The sequence below is a fragment of the Xenopus laevis genome, chromosome 2L (genome assembly GCF_017654675.1).
Source record: "Xenopus laevis strain J_2021 chromosome 2L, Xenopus_laevis_v10.1, whole genome shotgun sequence".
Taxonomy (NCBI): domain Eukaryota; kingdom Metazoa; phylum Chordata; class Amphibia; order Anura; family Pipidae; genus Xenopus; species Xenopus laevis.
The window spans coordinates 105299640-105314411 of record NC_054373.1 but is presented as its reverse complement, the minus strand read 5'-3'; the positions used below and the strand labels follow the sequence as shown (position 1 = coordinate 105314411).

General features: G+C 37.5%; 1 protein-coding gene across 2 annotated transcripts in view; it reads right to left on the bottom strand.

Moving 5' to 3' along the window:
- Positions 1 to 2589: 2589 nt before the first annotated feature.
- Positions 2590 to 14772, bottom strand: part of p2rx1.L (purinergic receptor P2X, ligand gated ion channel, 1 L homeolog) — a 53124-nt gene continuing 40941 nt past the window's right edge. Inside the window, exons 11-14 of one of the 2 annotated variants that reach the window (XM_041582282.1) lie at positions 13362 to 13427; positions 10696 to 10791; positions 6939 to 7064; positions 2590 to 3181 (exon numbers count right to left, since the gene is read on the bottom strand). In XM_041582282.1, the coding sequence (XP_041438216.1) occupies positions 6951 to 7064; positions 10696 to 10791; positions 13362 to 13427 (276 nt within the window). In that variant the 3' untranslated portion in view covers positions 2590 to 3181; positions 6939 to 6950. The remainder of the gene's footprint in view (positions 3182 to 6938; positions 7065 to 10695; positions 10792 to 13361; positions 13428 to 14772) is intronic. The other variant, XM_018246974.2, reaches the window with a different exon arrangement.

Here is a 14772-nt window from a genome sequence, read left to right as displayed (position 1 = left end):
GGGAAAATACCCTGTGACACCCCTAACATGAACTCATTCAGTTGGGCTTATTTAAAGGAATAGTTCAGTGTGAAAATAAAAACTGTGTAAATAGATAGGCTGTGCAAAATAAAAAATGTTTCTAATATAGTTAGTTAGCCAAAAGTGTAATATATAAAGGCTGGAGTGACTGGATGTCTAATAAAACAGCCAGAATCCAACTTCCTGCTTTTCAGCTCTATAACTCTGAGTTAGTCAGTGACTTGAAGGGGGCCACATGGTACATTTCTGTTCAGTGAGTTTGTAATTGATCCTCAGCATTCAGCTCAGATTCAAAAGCAACAGAAATGACCCATGTGGCCCCCCCTCAAGTCTCTGATTGGTTACTGTCTGGTAGCCAGGGTAACCAGTCAGTGTAAACCAAGAGAGTTGAAAAGCAGGAAGTAGTGATCTGACTGACTTGTTATACATGAAATCACTCCAGCCTTTATACATTACATTTTTGGCTAACTAACTATATTAGAAACATTTTTTATATTGCACAGCCTATCTATTTACCCAGTTTTTATTTTTACACTGAACAATTCCTTTAAAAGGTGCATCAGTTATGTCAGTTATGCCCCCATACACTAGCAGATATAAGCTGACAACAGATTAAGTCGGCAGCTTATTGGGCAATGTATGGGGCCCTCCGACTGGCTTCCCCGATCTATATCTGGCCAAAAGTCAGATTGATGTCGATCAGGTGGGTTTAAAAATCCCATCTGATCGAGGACGGAAACGGTTCTTTGATACGGCCCTCGATCTTCCCGCCTCTATTTTTCGCGTTTTGATTTGATCATTGGGTCATAGGGCCCACGTTCAGATCAACCCGATATCACCCACTTCAAGGTGATTATATTTTCCGTTCAATGTGTGAAATCATATATGTCTGTTTAAAAATATAAACATATATATTCCTGAAAGTTCAGACTTCAGCAGAGGCATCAGGGAGCTGTTATTCTGTTACCTGCCCATTGTTCTGTTGATAGGATGCTGGGTGGGGGGGTAGTAATATCACTCCAACTTGCAGTGCAGCATTACAGAGTGACTGAAGTGACTGAGCACAAGTCACATGACTGAGGGAACCTGGGAAACTACCAACATACTGTATCTAGCCACATGACAGATTTCAAAATTAAATATTAAAAAACCTGCTCTATTGAAAAACAGATTCCAGTGCAGGATTCTGCTGGAGCAGTACTATTAACTGAAGTGTTTTTTTTGTTTTGTTTTTAAAAAACATGTTTTCTAAGACAGTATCCATTTAAACAAACTACTGTGCATAGTCAACATCTGACAATTCAGTCCTGTTTCTTAAATCCAAAACTGTATCTGAGCCTAATGGATAAAACACAATTAAAATGACTTGAAATTCTTTTACAAAATAACAATGGAGGCAGCAGTACAAAAATACTTTTTATTAAACAATTTTGTTTGCTACAAAACAGTCACATAGCCTTACATATTGTGTGTGCTCACAAATTACATAAAGCAGTGAGGAAAACAACAGAAGGGTATTCTACTTTAATCCAGATCTTGAAATGAAGAGACACATAGTATAACATAGCAACAACTATTTGTTTTCAACTACTGTCAAATAGATAAAGTACAGCATGGAAACCTAACCTGAAAGCTACAGCTGGTCAGTTTATAGCTGATAAACATTTCTTTGAAAACCTAAACAAATACTATAAATATTAGGAATGCTGCTAATTATCTATGTATTTTCTAACCACACAATAAAACTCACACTGTGGTAGAAATAGTCATTTACTGAATTTTAGGAGCTTCCTCTAATGTGATGTATGAAAAATATACATCCTAAAATAATCATATGTTCTTATAGTACAGTGTTTGGCGGCAGTCATTTATTTTCTATAACATATACATATATTGCATTTTTTAAATACATTTCATAAGAAAAGGGCTACCCCATTCTTCTAAACATTAGATCTATTAGAAATATATGAATATGTTTACTACGGGTTCCTGTTTGATTTCAGAATCTTTAAGAAATCACAGCTGTATATACTTTATTAGTGTCTGACAGATATTCTGGCTGATGCTTTAATTTATTCACATCATTATCAATGAACCGCTGTGATACTCACTTATTAAAAATGCACAATGTTATACGTATATATACTAATAAAGGCAACATTTCATGAGACTCCAATACAATGGAGTCCAATGACCATCCTCAAAAATAAATAAAAAGAAGGCTAAAGGAAAGTAAAAATTACTGTAGTCATTTTTGCCCCCATCTTTTTTTTTGGCTCATCGTCCCCTATTAATGACATCTTCTGAAATACTACCATAATCAAACTTGAGGAAATGTGTGCTTAGTTTCAATCAACATTAAAATAAAGCTTAAATATAACTTATAAGGGCAGAGACACACGCTCAGATTCTGGGGGATTAGTCGCCCGACAACAAATCTCCTCTTCTTCGGGGCAACTAATCTCCCCGAACTGCCTCCCGCTGGCTAGAATGTAAATCATGTGCTTCGTTTTCTGAAGTCGCCCGAAGTTGCCTCACATGGAAACCGAGTGCCATTCCGCCGGCAATTTAGATTCTAGCCGGCAAGAGGCAGTTCAAGGAGATTAGTCGCCCCGAAGAAGAGACGATTTATCGCCAGGCGACTAAATAAAGATTAAAAAATGGTATTTGAGATTTTGGTAAATAGGTCTTAAAAAATTGAACATCATCTTACACAAGACTAAAACATAAATGATAAACTTAACATTAGACCCACAAACACCACAGCATACATTCAGATTTAGAAAATTTAGGTCAAAGTCAAACTTAACACAAAACAAAGTCTCACATTCACCTCAAATGCTGAAACCCAAAGGTTTTGGACAGTGGTGGAAATGGAATGGGATTCTCCACATTTTATGATAAAACACAGGCTAAATGCTGCATATGATATTATCCTACGGATCATTCAGTTATCTGACAGTGATAATCTTAATCTGTTATAGAATCCATTTGAAAAGCGTGTCACGAGTGTTGTGATGCAGCAAAATATGTGATCTTTATGAAGTATTTCTTTCTTCATAGTTCTGAAGGCGCCTGGTGTTCCTTAATTTGGCATGTTCTGTTGCAGATCTTCAACGAACTAAAACATAGGTTTATTCAATCATCCATCTTTGTGCCCCTGCCAGGGAAAAAGATATACATTAAGAACAATGTATGGAGGTTTTAAACATATCTAGCAAAAATTAGGTGTAAAGGTTCCAAAACCAAACAAGTAAAACAGCATTAATATATGCAAATTGGATTAGAGAAAAACAATCAGCACTAATATGTTTTCAAAGCAGCTTTATGTTACTGATATCAGACATATACAGCAGAAGAAACAGTTTCAATTAATCTGCATACCAAGTGGATACCCTTAAACCCACAAAACACACAAGCAATTGGGAATGAAAAAATCCCCAAAATGTCCAGTGGTTGACCTGTTTTACCAATATTTATTATAACTGTATATGAATTAGGGCCTCATGGGCCCCTATACCACCTGCCCCCCCCCCCCGTTTCATTTATAGTTACATCCCTGTTCCTGATTTCTCTATTATGGTCTGCATGGAATCAAATACAAAAAGTCAGAAATCTCATTGAGTTCCAATTGAATGCATTTCATTAAACATTATTCAGGAGTTTACCATATAATGGGGCTGATTTACTAACATTCGAATTTCTATTTTTTTCTCGAATCCTATTTTTTCTCTGAAAATTAATTATTTTTTTATTTCTCTAAAACTCTAAAAATGTGAGGTTTATTATGTGTAAAAACCACGAAAATAGTTAAATTATTTCTGGGGGGAAAAAAAGTCTATAGAAGAAGGGTTGCTTTCTTTCACATAATCAGTCAGATAGTGCTGAACTATAGTTTTGCTGTAATAAAATATAAAGCAGCTTTTAACACTTAAAGCAGGGGTGCCCAAAAGGTAGATCGGGATCTACCAGTAGACCTTTAGCTGGTGTCCAGTAGATCTCAAGACACTTTCAATAAACAACTTGTCTAAATCACCCTCCTATTTCATGCTTTTCATTCAGATATTTATTATGTTATGGTTATATACGAAATAGTTGTTTTTTAAACATAGCAATATACATTTTCCCATAATTCAGTATTTAAGTCATATTTTCCATGGAGCAGAATGCTAACAATGCTTTTATTAATGTAGATCATAATGGGATAACATTACTAAACGTAGACCTTGCATTTTTAAAGTATGGGCACTCCAGACTTAAAGCATAATGAACAATATGGCCAGCAATTTGGCCAAATGTATGTGGACGCCTGGCTGCCCAACATCTCATTCCAAAAGCAGGGGTATTAACATGAAGCTGTTCCTTTTCTTGCAGCCTTTACCAATTATTACATCTTTTCATAGATGTGGGAACATTGTCAGTGGGATTTGCTACCATTTATATGTAAAATGTTGAGCTGATATTGGGGATCAGGATTGGCATGTGTTAATGTTCCAATTCATCCCCAGACGTTCAATGGGTTAGTTCCATCTTTCCAACCAGAAAATGTTTATTGGCTTTATAAATCTTATTATCCAAATTGCAATTACTCTTAAACACTCAAAATACATTCATAATATGTCTACTATTGCATTAATGTCTTTGCTACTTTGGTGCCCCATAAGTCCTGCACCCCATGGATTGATTTGTGCCTGTCCCAGGGGAGAGCACACTGTCACCGTGTGCAAAAGAACAGCCTAGATTGAAAGAAAAGGGGCTTCTCCCTAAGAATTTTTTTATGATATAGTTATAGTAGAACCTGTGTTCCAATGACTGGTGTGGCCTAAATATGCAATTCAAATAATAAGAAGGGATGTTCTAATACTCTTGGTATATACTATACTCCATATAGTGTAACTTTTTTGTGTCAAATACCACAACTATTACTATAAAATCAGGTTTGTTTTTGTCCTTGAGTGTTATTCCAAGTTCCTGTTTTCCTAGTCAAATACAACAAAAAAGAACATAGATATATATAGACAGATAGGTAGAAATACAGACAGATGGATGGATAGATGCATAATAGATAGATAGATAAATAGATATATATAGAGATAGATGATAGATAAATAGATGATAGATAGAGAGAGAGATAGATAGATAGATAGATAGATAATATACCACTAGTATATCTGATGGTTCTGGAGCTTTTAGATGATAGATGTATGATAGATATAAATAAATACACAGATAGATGATAGATACATAATGATAGACAGATCCATAGATAGACATATAGATGATATATAGATAAATGTACGATAGATAGATAGATCGATAGATAGATGTATGATATATATATATATATATAGATAGATACTGTACTACTAGAAGTTCTGATGGTTTGAGAGCTTTTAGATTATAGATGTATGTTAGATACATAGATAATAAATAGACATACTGTATAGAGGATAGATATATAGATACATGTATGCTAGATATAGATAGATACTATTCCACTAGAAGTTCTGATGGTTTGAAAACTTTTAGATGATAGATGTATGATAGATACATAGATGATAAATAGATAAATACACAGATAGATAATAGATGGATAAATGTATGATAGATAGATGGATTAGATGGATAGATCATAGATAGATAATGTACTACTAGAACAGTGTCGTAACTAGACGGTGGGGGGGCCCTGGTGCTTGACGCGCAGCCGGGCCCCCGCCCCCCTCCGTACACACCGGATTTCAGTGGCGCGTGGGCTGCCGGGGGGCCCTGAGGGGGTGCGTGCCCTGGCCCGCTTGCTCCCCTGGTAGTTCCGCCACTGTACTAGAAGTTCTGATGGTTTGAGAGCTTTATGCCACTCGTGGTAATGCACTCTCTGAATAACACTGTAGTCCAATTACCACGTAAGAGCTGCACATTTCCCGATTGCTTTCTCACTTACCCTAGCATCAGACTGATATTTTAGGAACTGATAAAATACCCAAGGGAGAATCCTAATGCTATTTCTAGGAGCTGTGTGATTTAAACCAAATTGGTGTCTAGTCAGTATTTCCTGTCTGGAAAATCCTCACAAACAAATCAGAGACTTAAGGGGGGCACATGCGTCATATCTGTTGCTCTTGAATCTGAGCTGCATGCTGACAATCATTTGCAAACTCACTGAACAGATATGTACCATGTGACCCCCTTAAGTCTCTGATTTGGTTACTGCCTGGTAAAAGTAGTGTTCTGGCTATTCTGGTCATTCCAACCTTTATACATTACATTTTTGCCTAACTATATTAGAAACATTTTTTATTTTGCACAACCTGTTTATCCAGTTTTTATTTTTGTATTGAACTGTTCCTTTAAGGAAAATATTCATAATAAATAAACAAGGTTTACTATGTTCATAACTTCCGAAAACAATATGAGAACTCCCCCATACCAAGCATTTCAATTTGTAGTTGCTTTTTTTTCAACACTGTGAGACATTTGCTCATCCAAGCAGCATAAACAAATTCAACTTTACATTTTTACACTGTTGACTGGCAACAACAGCTCCACTTAAGGCAACTATTAACTAAATAGCTATGTTATTCGGTAATTTGACCACAGGGTGCAGAACACTGCAGGGAAGCCCATAATTATACACTGCTCGAAGCAAACACTCCAGACTTGCAGAGGATTTGGGCTGGCACTGAGAATTAAACACGAAACATATTGCTAGAGGGTCACATGCTTCACTTATGGAGGTATAGACACAGGCCTTACATCAAAGCCCAAACAGCAGGGACCTTTTCATATGTAGTTCCTCTTACACACAAAGTACTGCACTTGTTGCATGAAGCACAGATAGAAGGGAAAACCCAAGCATCCATTATAAGTCACAGTCATTAAGACTAACAAATGATTTCCTCTCCATCTTTAGAATATCATACCTTTCTGTTGGCCTAACAGGAATTGTATGTATTTAACTGTGTATCATAGACATTTTCTGAGCTGCTGGAATTAAGCTGTTGTCCATTCTGGGAATAGGTATAGACTTCCACCTTTTCTTGTGAATCCTAATTAAGCAGAAACATAGTTATTGAACAAAAACATGACTTTTAGAAATAAAATCTACCTTGCATAATAAAGGAAAGTATCATTGTATAAATTGTAGAATCATTTACAAAGGCTCCTTCCCCAATACATCATAAAGTCACAAGTCCAGTGTGTCTTCTGTTTCTGTTAAATAGCCCTAACATCCAGGATATAACGAATGCAGCAAGCAGCAAAAAATATGTTAGAGTAACTTATATGGTTCATAATGTAGATCCCCACTGTATTTCTTGTGATTTGCAAGAATTGTAAGTTATTGTTACTGTTCTGGTGTGTGCACCTATTATTTTTGTGACATTATTACACTGTTGCATACTGGGTACAATTTGAAGAAGTGATAAGCTGGACACATATTCTTTTTATTTTCTATATTTCAGATGTACACACATGTTGCTCTAATGATGTAAGGCTATTTATTTATTTATAGAACTAAAACTGGGTGCGTGGAGACCCCACACATTTGCATTCTGGTCAAAATTATGAACCCCATCAACACATGCGCCAACCTGGGGTTTTAGACAAACTACATTACCAAGCTTTCATTTATTTAACTCTCACTATGTCATGCTGCGTCAGGCCTCTTTGGACTCTATGGTCAGAAAAACTGGGTTTTCGTGTACTTTTAATGGGCATTTGATCTCTTTGCCAGTGCATTTAAACTCAGTTATATTACATATATTTTATTTAAAGGGGCATTTTGTTTGAAGCGGGTTGTTCAACTTCCAACACTTTTTTCTGTTTTCAAATAGTTCACCGGAAATTGACTTTTTCAATTACTTCATATATCTATTTTCTATTTGTTTTTCTAATATTGAAGTTTAGAACTTTGTTTTTCACCTTTTTGGGTCTTTCTGAAGCGGCTCGGGGGGGGGGGGTTCACTGACTCAACTGTAAACTGTTCTAAATTGATACATTTAGTTGATACAATTCTTATCTTTGGACCTACTGAGCAGAATCCCCGAGTTACATTTAAGGCAGCTGTTGATACAGTTGCTAATATTCCACATATTAGGTCTTTTTTTTTTTAAAACCTGCATCCAACCCGTACCCGTTTTCCCGAAGCCTGACCCAAACTGCTAAACCACCTTCACAACCCATGGATTTTCACGCAACCGCTCCCCACACTGTTAACTGATGCGGAAGTGACGTCAAACCAGATGGTTTTTACCATTAGGACACTTATTTTTCTGTTTCCCCTGGATTGACCACTTGTAGCCCCCACTACAGAGTATCAGGTACCCACAGGCCATCCGCACACTGGGCAAATGAAGAATAATCTGTCCGAGTCCCAATCATATTGCAAGTATTCTGAAGGTACCCGACCAGATGCAGGACTCTACCACAGATGCTGCTGAGAAATGTATCAACTAATGCAGCAAATTGTAACAGTTCAGAATCTGCACCTGAATTACTGAGCTGCTAGACTGAAACACTAGAGACACAAACAAAAAACAGTAAAATATGGGAAGTAATTGAAAAAGTCGTTATTTTTGGTGAATCTGAAAACAACTGAATTGAAAAATGTGTTTGGAAGTTGAACAACCCCTCTAATGAGAGCTCTAGACAGCAGGTTTTGTAGCAACAGTAGGGTGTACTTCAGAAGCATAACACCTTTACTTGACAAGTGCTTTTTTGCATGCTTAAAATTGCCAGCATTCCTTTGAAGCTACATGCAGTTTGCAGGCAGTTCTTATGCCTTAAGTCTGTTTTTGAGGTTGACATGAAACAGATCATGGACATAACAAGGACTTAAAATGGCAGACACTGTATAAAAAACTGTGGCATGCAAAAAGCTCAAGCAACTTACATTTAACTGTAGAAGTACAAGGATTGCAAAGTGAGGAATAGATCGGGTTGTTTATATAGTACACAGGACTTGACCAACACATATTAAACATGTCATTTTAAATCGTTACAGAAAACCCATTGAAAAGTTATGCAAAGGAAAAGTATTGTGTACACAGTTTAGAAACACTGAGTAAAGCAGGCTTAGCATTCTAAAATAGTATAGTTTGTTTGTGCTAATAAAGCTAGAAACTCACCCTGCAGTATAGGCAAGTCAATTCTAACAGCTTACTAAGCTTATATAAGCAACACAAATTGCAGTAGTAAACTAGTAACACTGAGTGTCCACATTGGGGGAACAGGGGGTGTCTGCCCCTCCGGAGTTCATCCCATCATGCAGAGAAATCAGTAAATGGGAAAAACAGGAAATAAATCCTGAGTAATAATGTTAATGGCAGCATTAGATTTTACAGAATCAGCTGACTTCCTGCACTGGCTGAAAAACATTGCTAAGAGCTGGGATGGAGCTAAACAGAGCACACAGGCAGAGCAGTCTGAAAGCAATGAATTATAGCAATAGAATGAGAAATATACTTTCTAAAACAATATAATGCACTGGCTAAGAACAGCATGCTGGCCTGGGGCTCTGACTCATTGGTAATGGATTGCATGAGATTTAGAATAGGAAGTAAATGAAAGAAGCCAAGAACAGAACAAGTAGCCCAATCATGGCTTCTTAAACAATAGATATGTTCCAATTCCAACAAACTTCCTTCCATTAATCCAACATTGTAAGCACCTGCTACACGGTATATCCAGCTCCAACCCCTGGGCAGTGCATCTCTTGTCTCCAGGATGCACCAGGAGGAGGAATGCAGTGCTTGTGCCTTGCTACTATTATTATTATTATCACATGTCTCTGTGTGAATGCATTCCAACATTTCTCTCTAAAAAGGTACACTCTTAAAAATGCAGCTTCGCATAGCTTGCATCAACTTCTGCAAGTACTAGTTAAGAAGCAAATTTGAGCCCACTCAGACATTACATTCAGAAAGGTACTTTGCATCTTGCAGCAAGTGCCCCTTTAGTATCATCTGATGAATGAGGTGCAAGTGTTTACACCGATGGAAATGCTTTGATTAGTGAATTTCCCTGGTAATAGCAAGATGTAGTATCTGATGATTTCAGGTTTCGTGCTTCAGTTTTATTATTATATAATACACAAAAGCCATGCATATCCTGTAAATGATATCCTTATAAATGGTGAGTTCTGATGTCATCAGTTATAAACGGTGAGTTCTGATGTCATTTCTGTCACATGATTCACTGAGACTTGTAAATTATAATAAAGTACCCCCAGTTGCAATATATGAGGATATTAGAAGTTACCTCGGCGTTCCATGCCCTGTATAAAAACACTCGGCCTTCGGCCTCATGCTTTTATATGGTCATGAAACTCCTCTGTAACTTATAATATCCTTATATTTTACATGAGGGGGTACTTTATTCACTATATATATATATATATATAACAGTAATCAGGATGTCTAATAATATTCATAACCTGTGCTGCTTTGTTGTTTTATTCATTAATATATTCCTGTTCAGAAAATTCTGTGCTGCTGGCTACATATGCATCTATCTGGCCCTGCACTGCAGTCATTTTTTAACTGATTTGGATGAATGTTGTTAGGATTCACACACCCCCAACAAGACTGGGCAAAACATAAAAGCAGAATAATATCCTCCACGGACTAGTACTTGGTCACACATCTGCATAGTGATCTGACCATGGTTTTTTTTACTAACCTTTTGATCTGTTTTAGCTTGTTTAAATTTCTTCTCTTTATAATAGTTCCTTTTTGGAAGAACATGCAGCAACATCAGGTCACACACAACAGTTGCCTAAATATGACAAATGAAGAAAATAAATAAAGTTATTCTAACAGAGAAAGTGACAAACATTCCATCTTAAACTGAGCACTGGTAAATACAGTAAACACGAATTTTGGCAGCATCTTGGTCTTGGGTGATAAATGATTGTATTTTGGATATGTTCCTTAGGTGGAAGTGACATGATTTAATAAGTGACTATATATGAGGAGTGAATGACAAGGCAGAATCTAGAATAACCCCAAGACACTGGGCCTGGGGAGATGGTGTGATAGTGGAATTGTTAACTATGATGGATACTTCCGGGATGTTACTGGTGTTAGTTGGAAGAAAGAGAACCATTTCCGTTTTAGAGAGGTTTCATTTATGGTAGCGTTGCGACATCCAAGTAGAGATAGCGGACAGGCAGGAGGAGACCTGAGTTAGGAGTTCTGGGTTGAGATCAGGAGAGGAGAGATAGATCTGAGTATTGTCAGCATAGAGGTGATAGTGGAAACCATACGAGCTGATTAATTTGCAGAGGGAGGAAGTACAGAGGGAGAATAATAAGGGTCACAGGACAGAGCCATGAGGAACCCCAACAGAAAGAGGTAGAGGAGAATATGCTACTCCGTTGTAGGAGACAGTGAAGGAACGATTGGTGAGGTAAGAAGAGAACTAGGACATAGTTGTCTCACGAAGGCCAAGGGAATGGAGGGACTGGAGAAGAAGAGGATGATCTACATTGTCAAATGCAGCTGAGAGATCTAGCAGTATTAGTAATGAGACATTTTTGTTGGCTTTAGCTGTTAAAGGTCATTAGTTAACAGGGTCAGGGCAGTTTCAGTGGAGTTTTGTGGTTTAAAACCACAGCAGGTTATTGTCAGAGAGGAATGAGGTTAGTCGGTTGTAGACTAGGCGCTCACGTAGTTTAGAGATGAAAGGTAGCAGAGAGATAGGTCAGTGGTTGTCAAGATTGGAGGGATCAAGAGAGGGTTTTTTTCAGAATGACAAGAGCTTGCAGAGAAGTTTTGAAGGAATATGATCAAGCGGGCAGGTGGTAAGGTGAAAAGAGGCCAAACGTTTTGAGACTTCATCATCAGTCACAGGGGTGAAGGAGCACAGGAGAGACTGGGGAGTGTGGCGGGAGGGTGGTGGAAGCCTATGGGGGTTGAGTAGTGTAATGTCACTTCTGATAGTGTCAATTTTGTTTTTGAAGTGCTCAGCAATATTTTGAGCAGAGACAGATGGGCATGGAGGGGGTGGAGAAGGGGAAAGGAGAGTCTTAAAGGTGGAGAAAAGTTGTGCTGGTTTTTTAGAAAGGGAGTTTAATTGAAGTAAAGTATGTTTGTTTGGCTTGGGAAAGGCTGGTGTTATAGGAGCGCAGGGAAGATTTGTAGCTCCAAAAGTCTGATGCTGAGCAGGATTTGCACCAGCGACGCTCAAGTGAACGTGAGTGTCTTTGGAGTGCTTTTGTATGAGCAGTATGCCAAGGTTGAAGTGGTTTGGGTGAAGCATGTTTAGTTTTTGCAGGAGCAAGCTCATTAAGGGCAGTGGTGAGTGTGCTATAGTAGACCGACGTAGCCAAATTAGGAATGAAGAGAGTCAAAGGAAGAAGAGAGATGCGACACACCCAGAGCTTGCAAGATAGGGTAGGTATGTGTTTGGAGAATAGCTGGGGGTGAGGAGGGAGTTATTGTGATATATTCTATGTAACTATATTAGAAACATTGTTTATCTATTTACCCAGTTTTTATTTTTATACTGTACTGTTCCACAGGGCACAATTTATATAGGCATTGGTCATTTGGTTTTGTTGTCCTAGTTTACAATGAAACCATTTTTGTACTCAGAAGCCATGAAGTTTGCCCCTTAGTGCTGAGAGCACTTCTGGCCAGGGTCTAGCTATGCTCTAAAATCTTGCACTGAATTGAAATATCAAGTGTGAGGTGCAGAGCACGTCATTTGTCTGTGCATCCATTGTACTCCCTAACTTACACGAATAATGTGCAAATTATGGGGTGGGCGGAGGGAATGCACTCCCATCCCTCGTGAATACAGAGCCATAATGGAGCGCAGAAACCTGCAGCAGATTATTAAACTCAAAGGCAGGATGCAAAGTGCAAAAAAAGGCAGATTGCACCCATTTTTTTGCACTTTGTAAACTGCCTTCCTATCCATAACTGACCTTTTTTACCGTTCACAGATTTTGCTCTGTTGATTTATACTAAGCAATAGAGAGGGCATTACTCTCTACCCTGGCAGCTTTTCTTCTTAAATGCTGCCTACTTTTAGATTGGTACTTTGGAATCAAGCTAGTCATTGGGGAAAACATGTTTATGCCAGTCCAAGCAATTTTTATGATACAATAAACCATCCATTTATAGAGTTATATGTTTCTTTGCTTTTTGAGTAGAGCAGATCTTGGCATTTATGATTCTAGATTCTAATTTTGTAGCTTCTCCTTCTGCCTTAAAAAAACAAATATATTGAACTGACTCAAGGACAATATATATATATATATATATATATATATATATATATATATATATATATCTATATATATGTGAATGTGTGTGTGTGTGTGTGTGTACTGTACTTACCACTCCAAATATACCAATTCCCGAGCCTATGGTTGTCATTGTTGGAATGATATCAAACTTCCCACCCTGCAAATTCAAAAAAGAAATAAAGATACAGGGGTACGTCAGTAGCTGCTTTTTATAACACGCCACATTTTTTTTGCTGGTCCCCTGAAAAATGTAAAATGTGTGTTCTACTGTATAATATATAAATGCTTGGAACTTGGGGATGTTCGGATAATGGGTATTTCCATAATCTTGATGGTCATTAACTGAGGCTACTAAAAAAACATTAAATGTTATAAGAACCCAAATAGGATTGTTTTGACACCAACATGAATTTTTGCAGTTTACCATCAAGCACAAGGTACTGTTTTATTATTACAAATCAAAAGGCAGTGCGCCTACACAACCAAAATGTCATTTTTCTAAAGTTTGACTAGCCTTATAGCTTATATACTGTATATACAGTATGACTTATAATTGTGTCATTTTTGCTTTCATATTTTATGTTAATACCGGCAGCATGGCATTACTGATAAAGGTTGTTACTTTATTTAGTCTAATGACACAGGGCTAAATAAACCTCTTAAACAACAAGTATCTAGCATTTTTGCAGTTCAACCAGGAATCCCATATACCTTGAACATCACTACAGCTTTGTCAGTGATCATCCACACTCAGCACTCACCAACATAAACATATTTATATATAAAAGCATGAATTGCTTTCCACATACTGATATGTGGGAACAGGCTTCCTTTACATTGGTAACACTGTACAGCATTCTCAACAGTTACCCTCCTGAGCATTAGCAGCCAGTACCAGTGTCATGGTCTGCTGAAAAACATGTGAGTAGTGCATTTGGATTTTGCTTCCCCTAAATACTGCTGCCTCACAATTAGCTTTCTAGCTATGTATGCGTGCGTATTTGGGTCTGTGTTACAAAACAGTTTTCGTGCAAGAGAAGCTTGAAATTTATGTGTAAACAATCCTATTAAAAGCAGCCTGTGTTCCTCCCCCATCCCGCCCCTCACACATAGAGCACTGTAATCCAATAGGATTGTTTTGCCTTCAATATGGATTCATGCAGCCTAGTTACCTTTAAGTACAAGGTTCTGTTTTATTATTATAGAGACAAAGTAAATACAAGCAGTCCCCAGGTTACGTACGAGATAGGGTCTGTAAGCTTATTCTTAAGTTGTATTTGTATGTAAGTTCAAACATATACATTTAGGGGCAGATTCATTAAGGGTCGAATTTCGAAGTTAAAAATACTTCGAAATTCGACCCTCGAATTGAAATCCTTCGACTTCGAATATCGAAGTCGAAGGATTTAGCGCTAAACGTTCGTTCGATCGATCGAACGATTTTTCGTTCGATCGAACGATTAAATCCTTCGAATCGAACGATTCGAAGGATTTTAATCCAA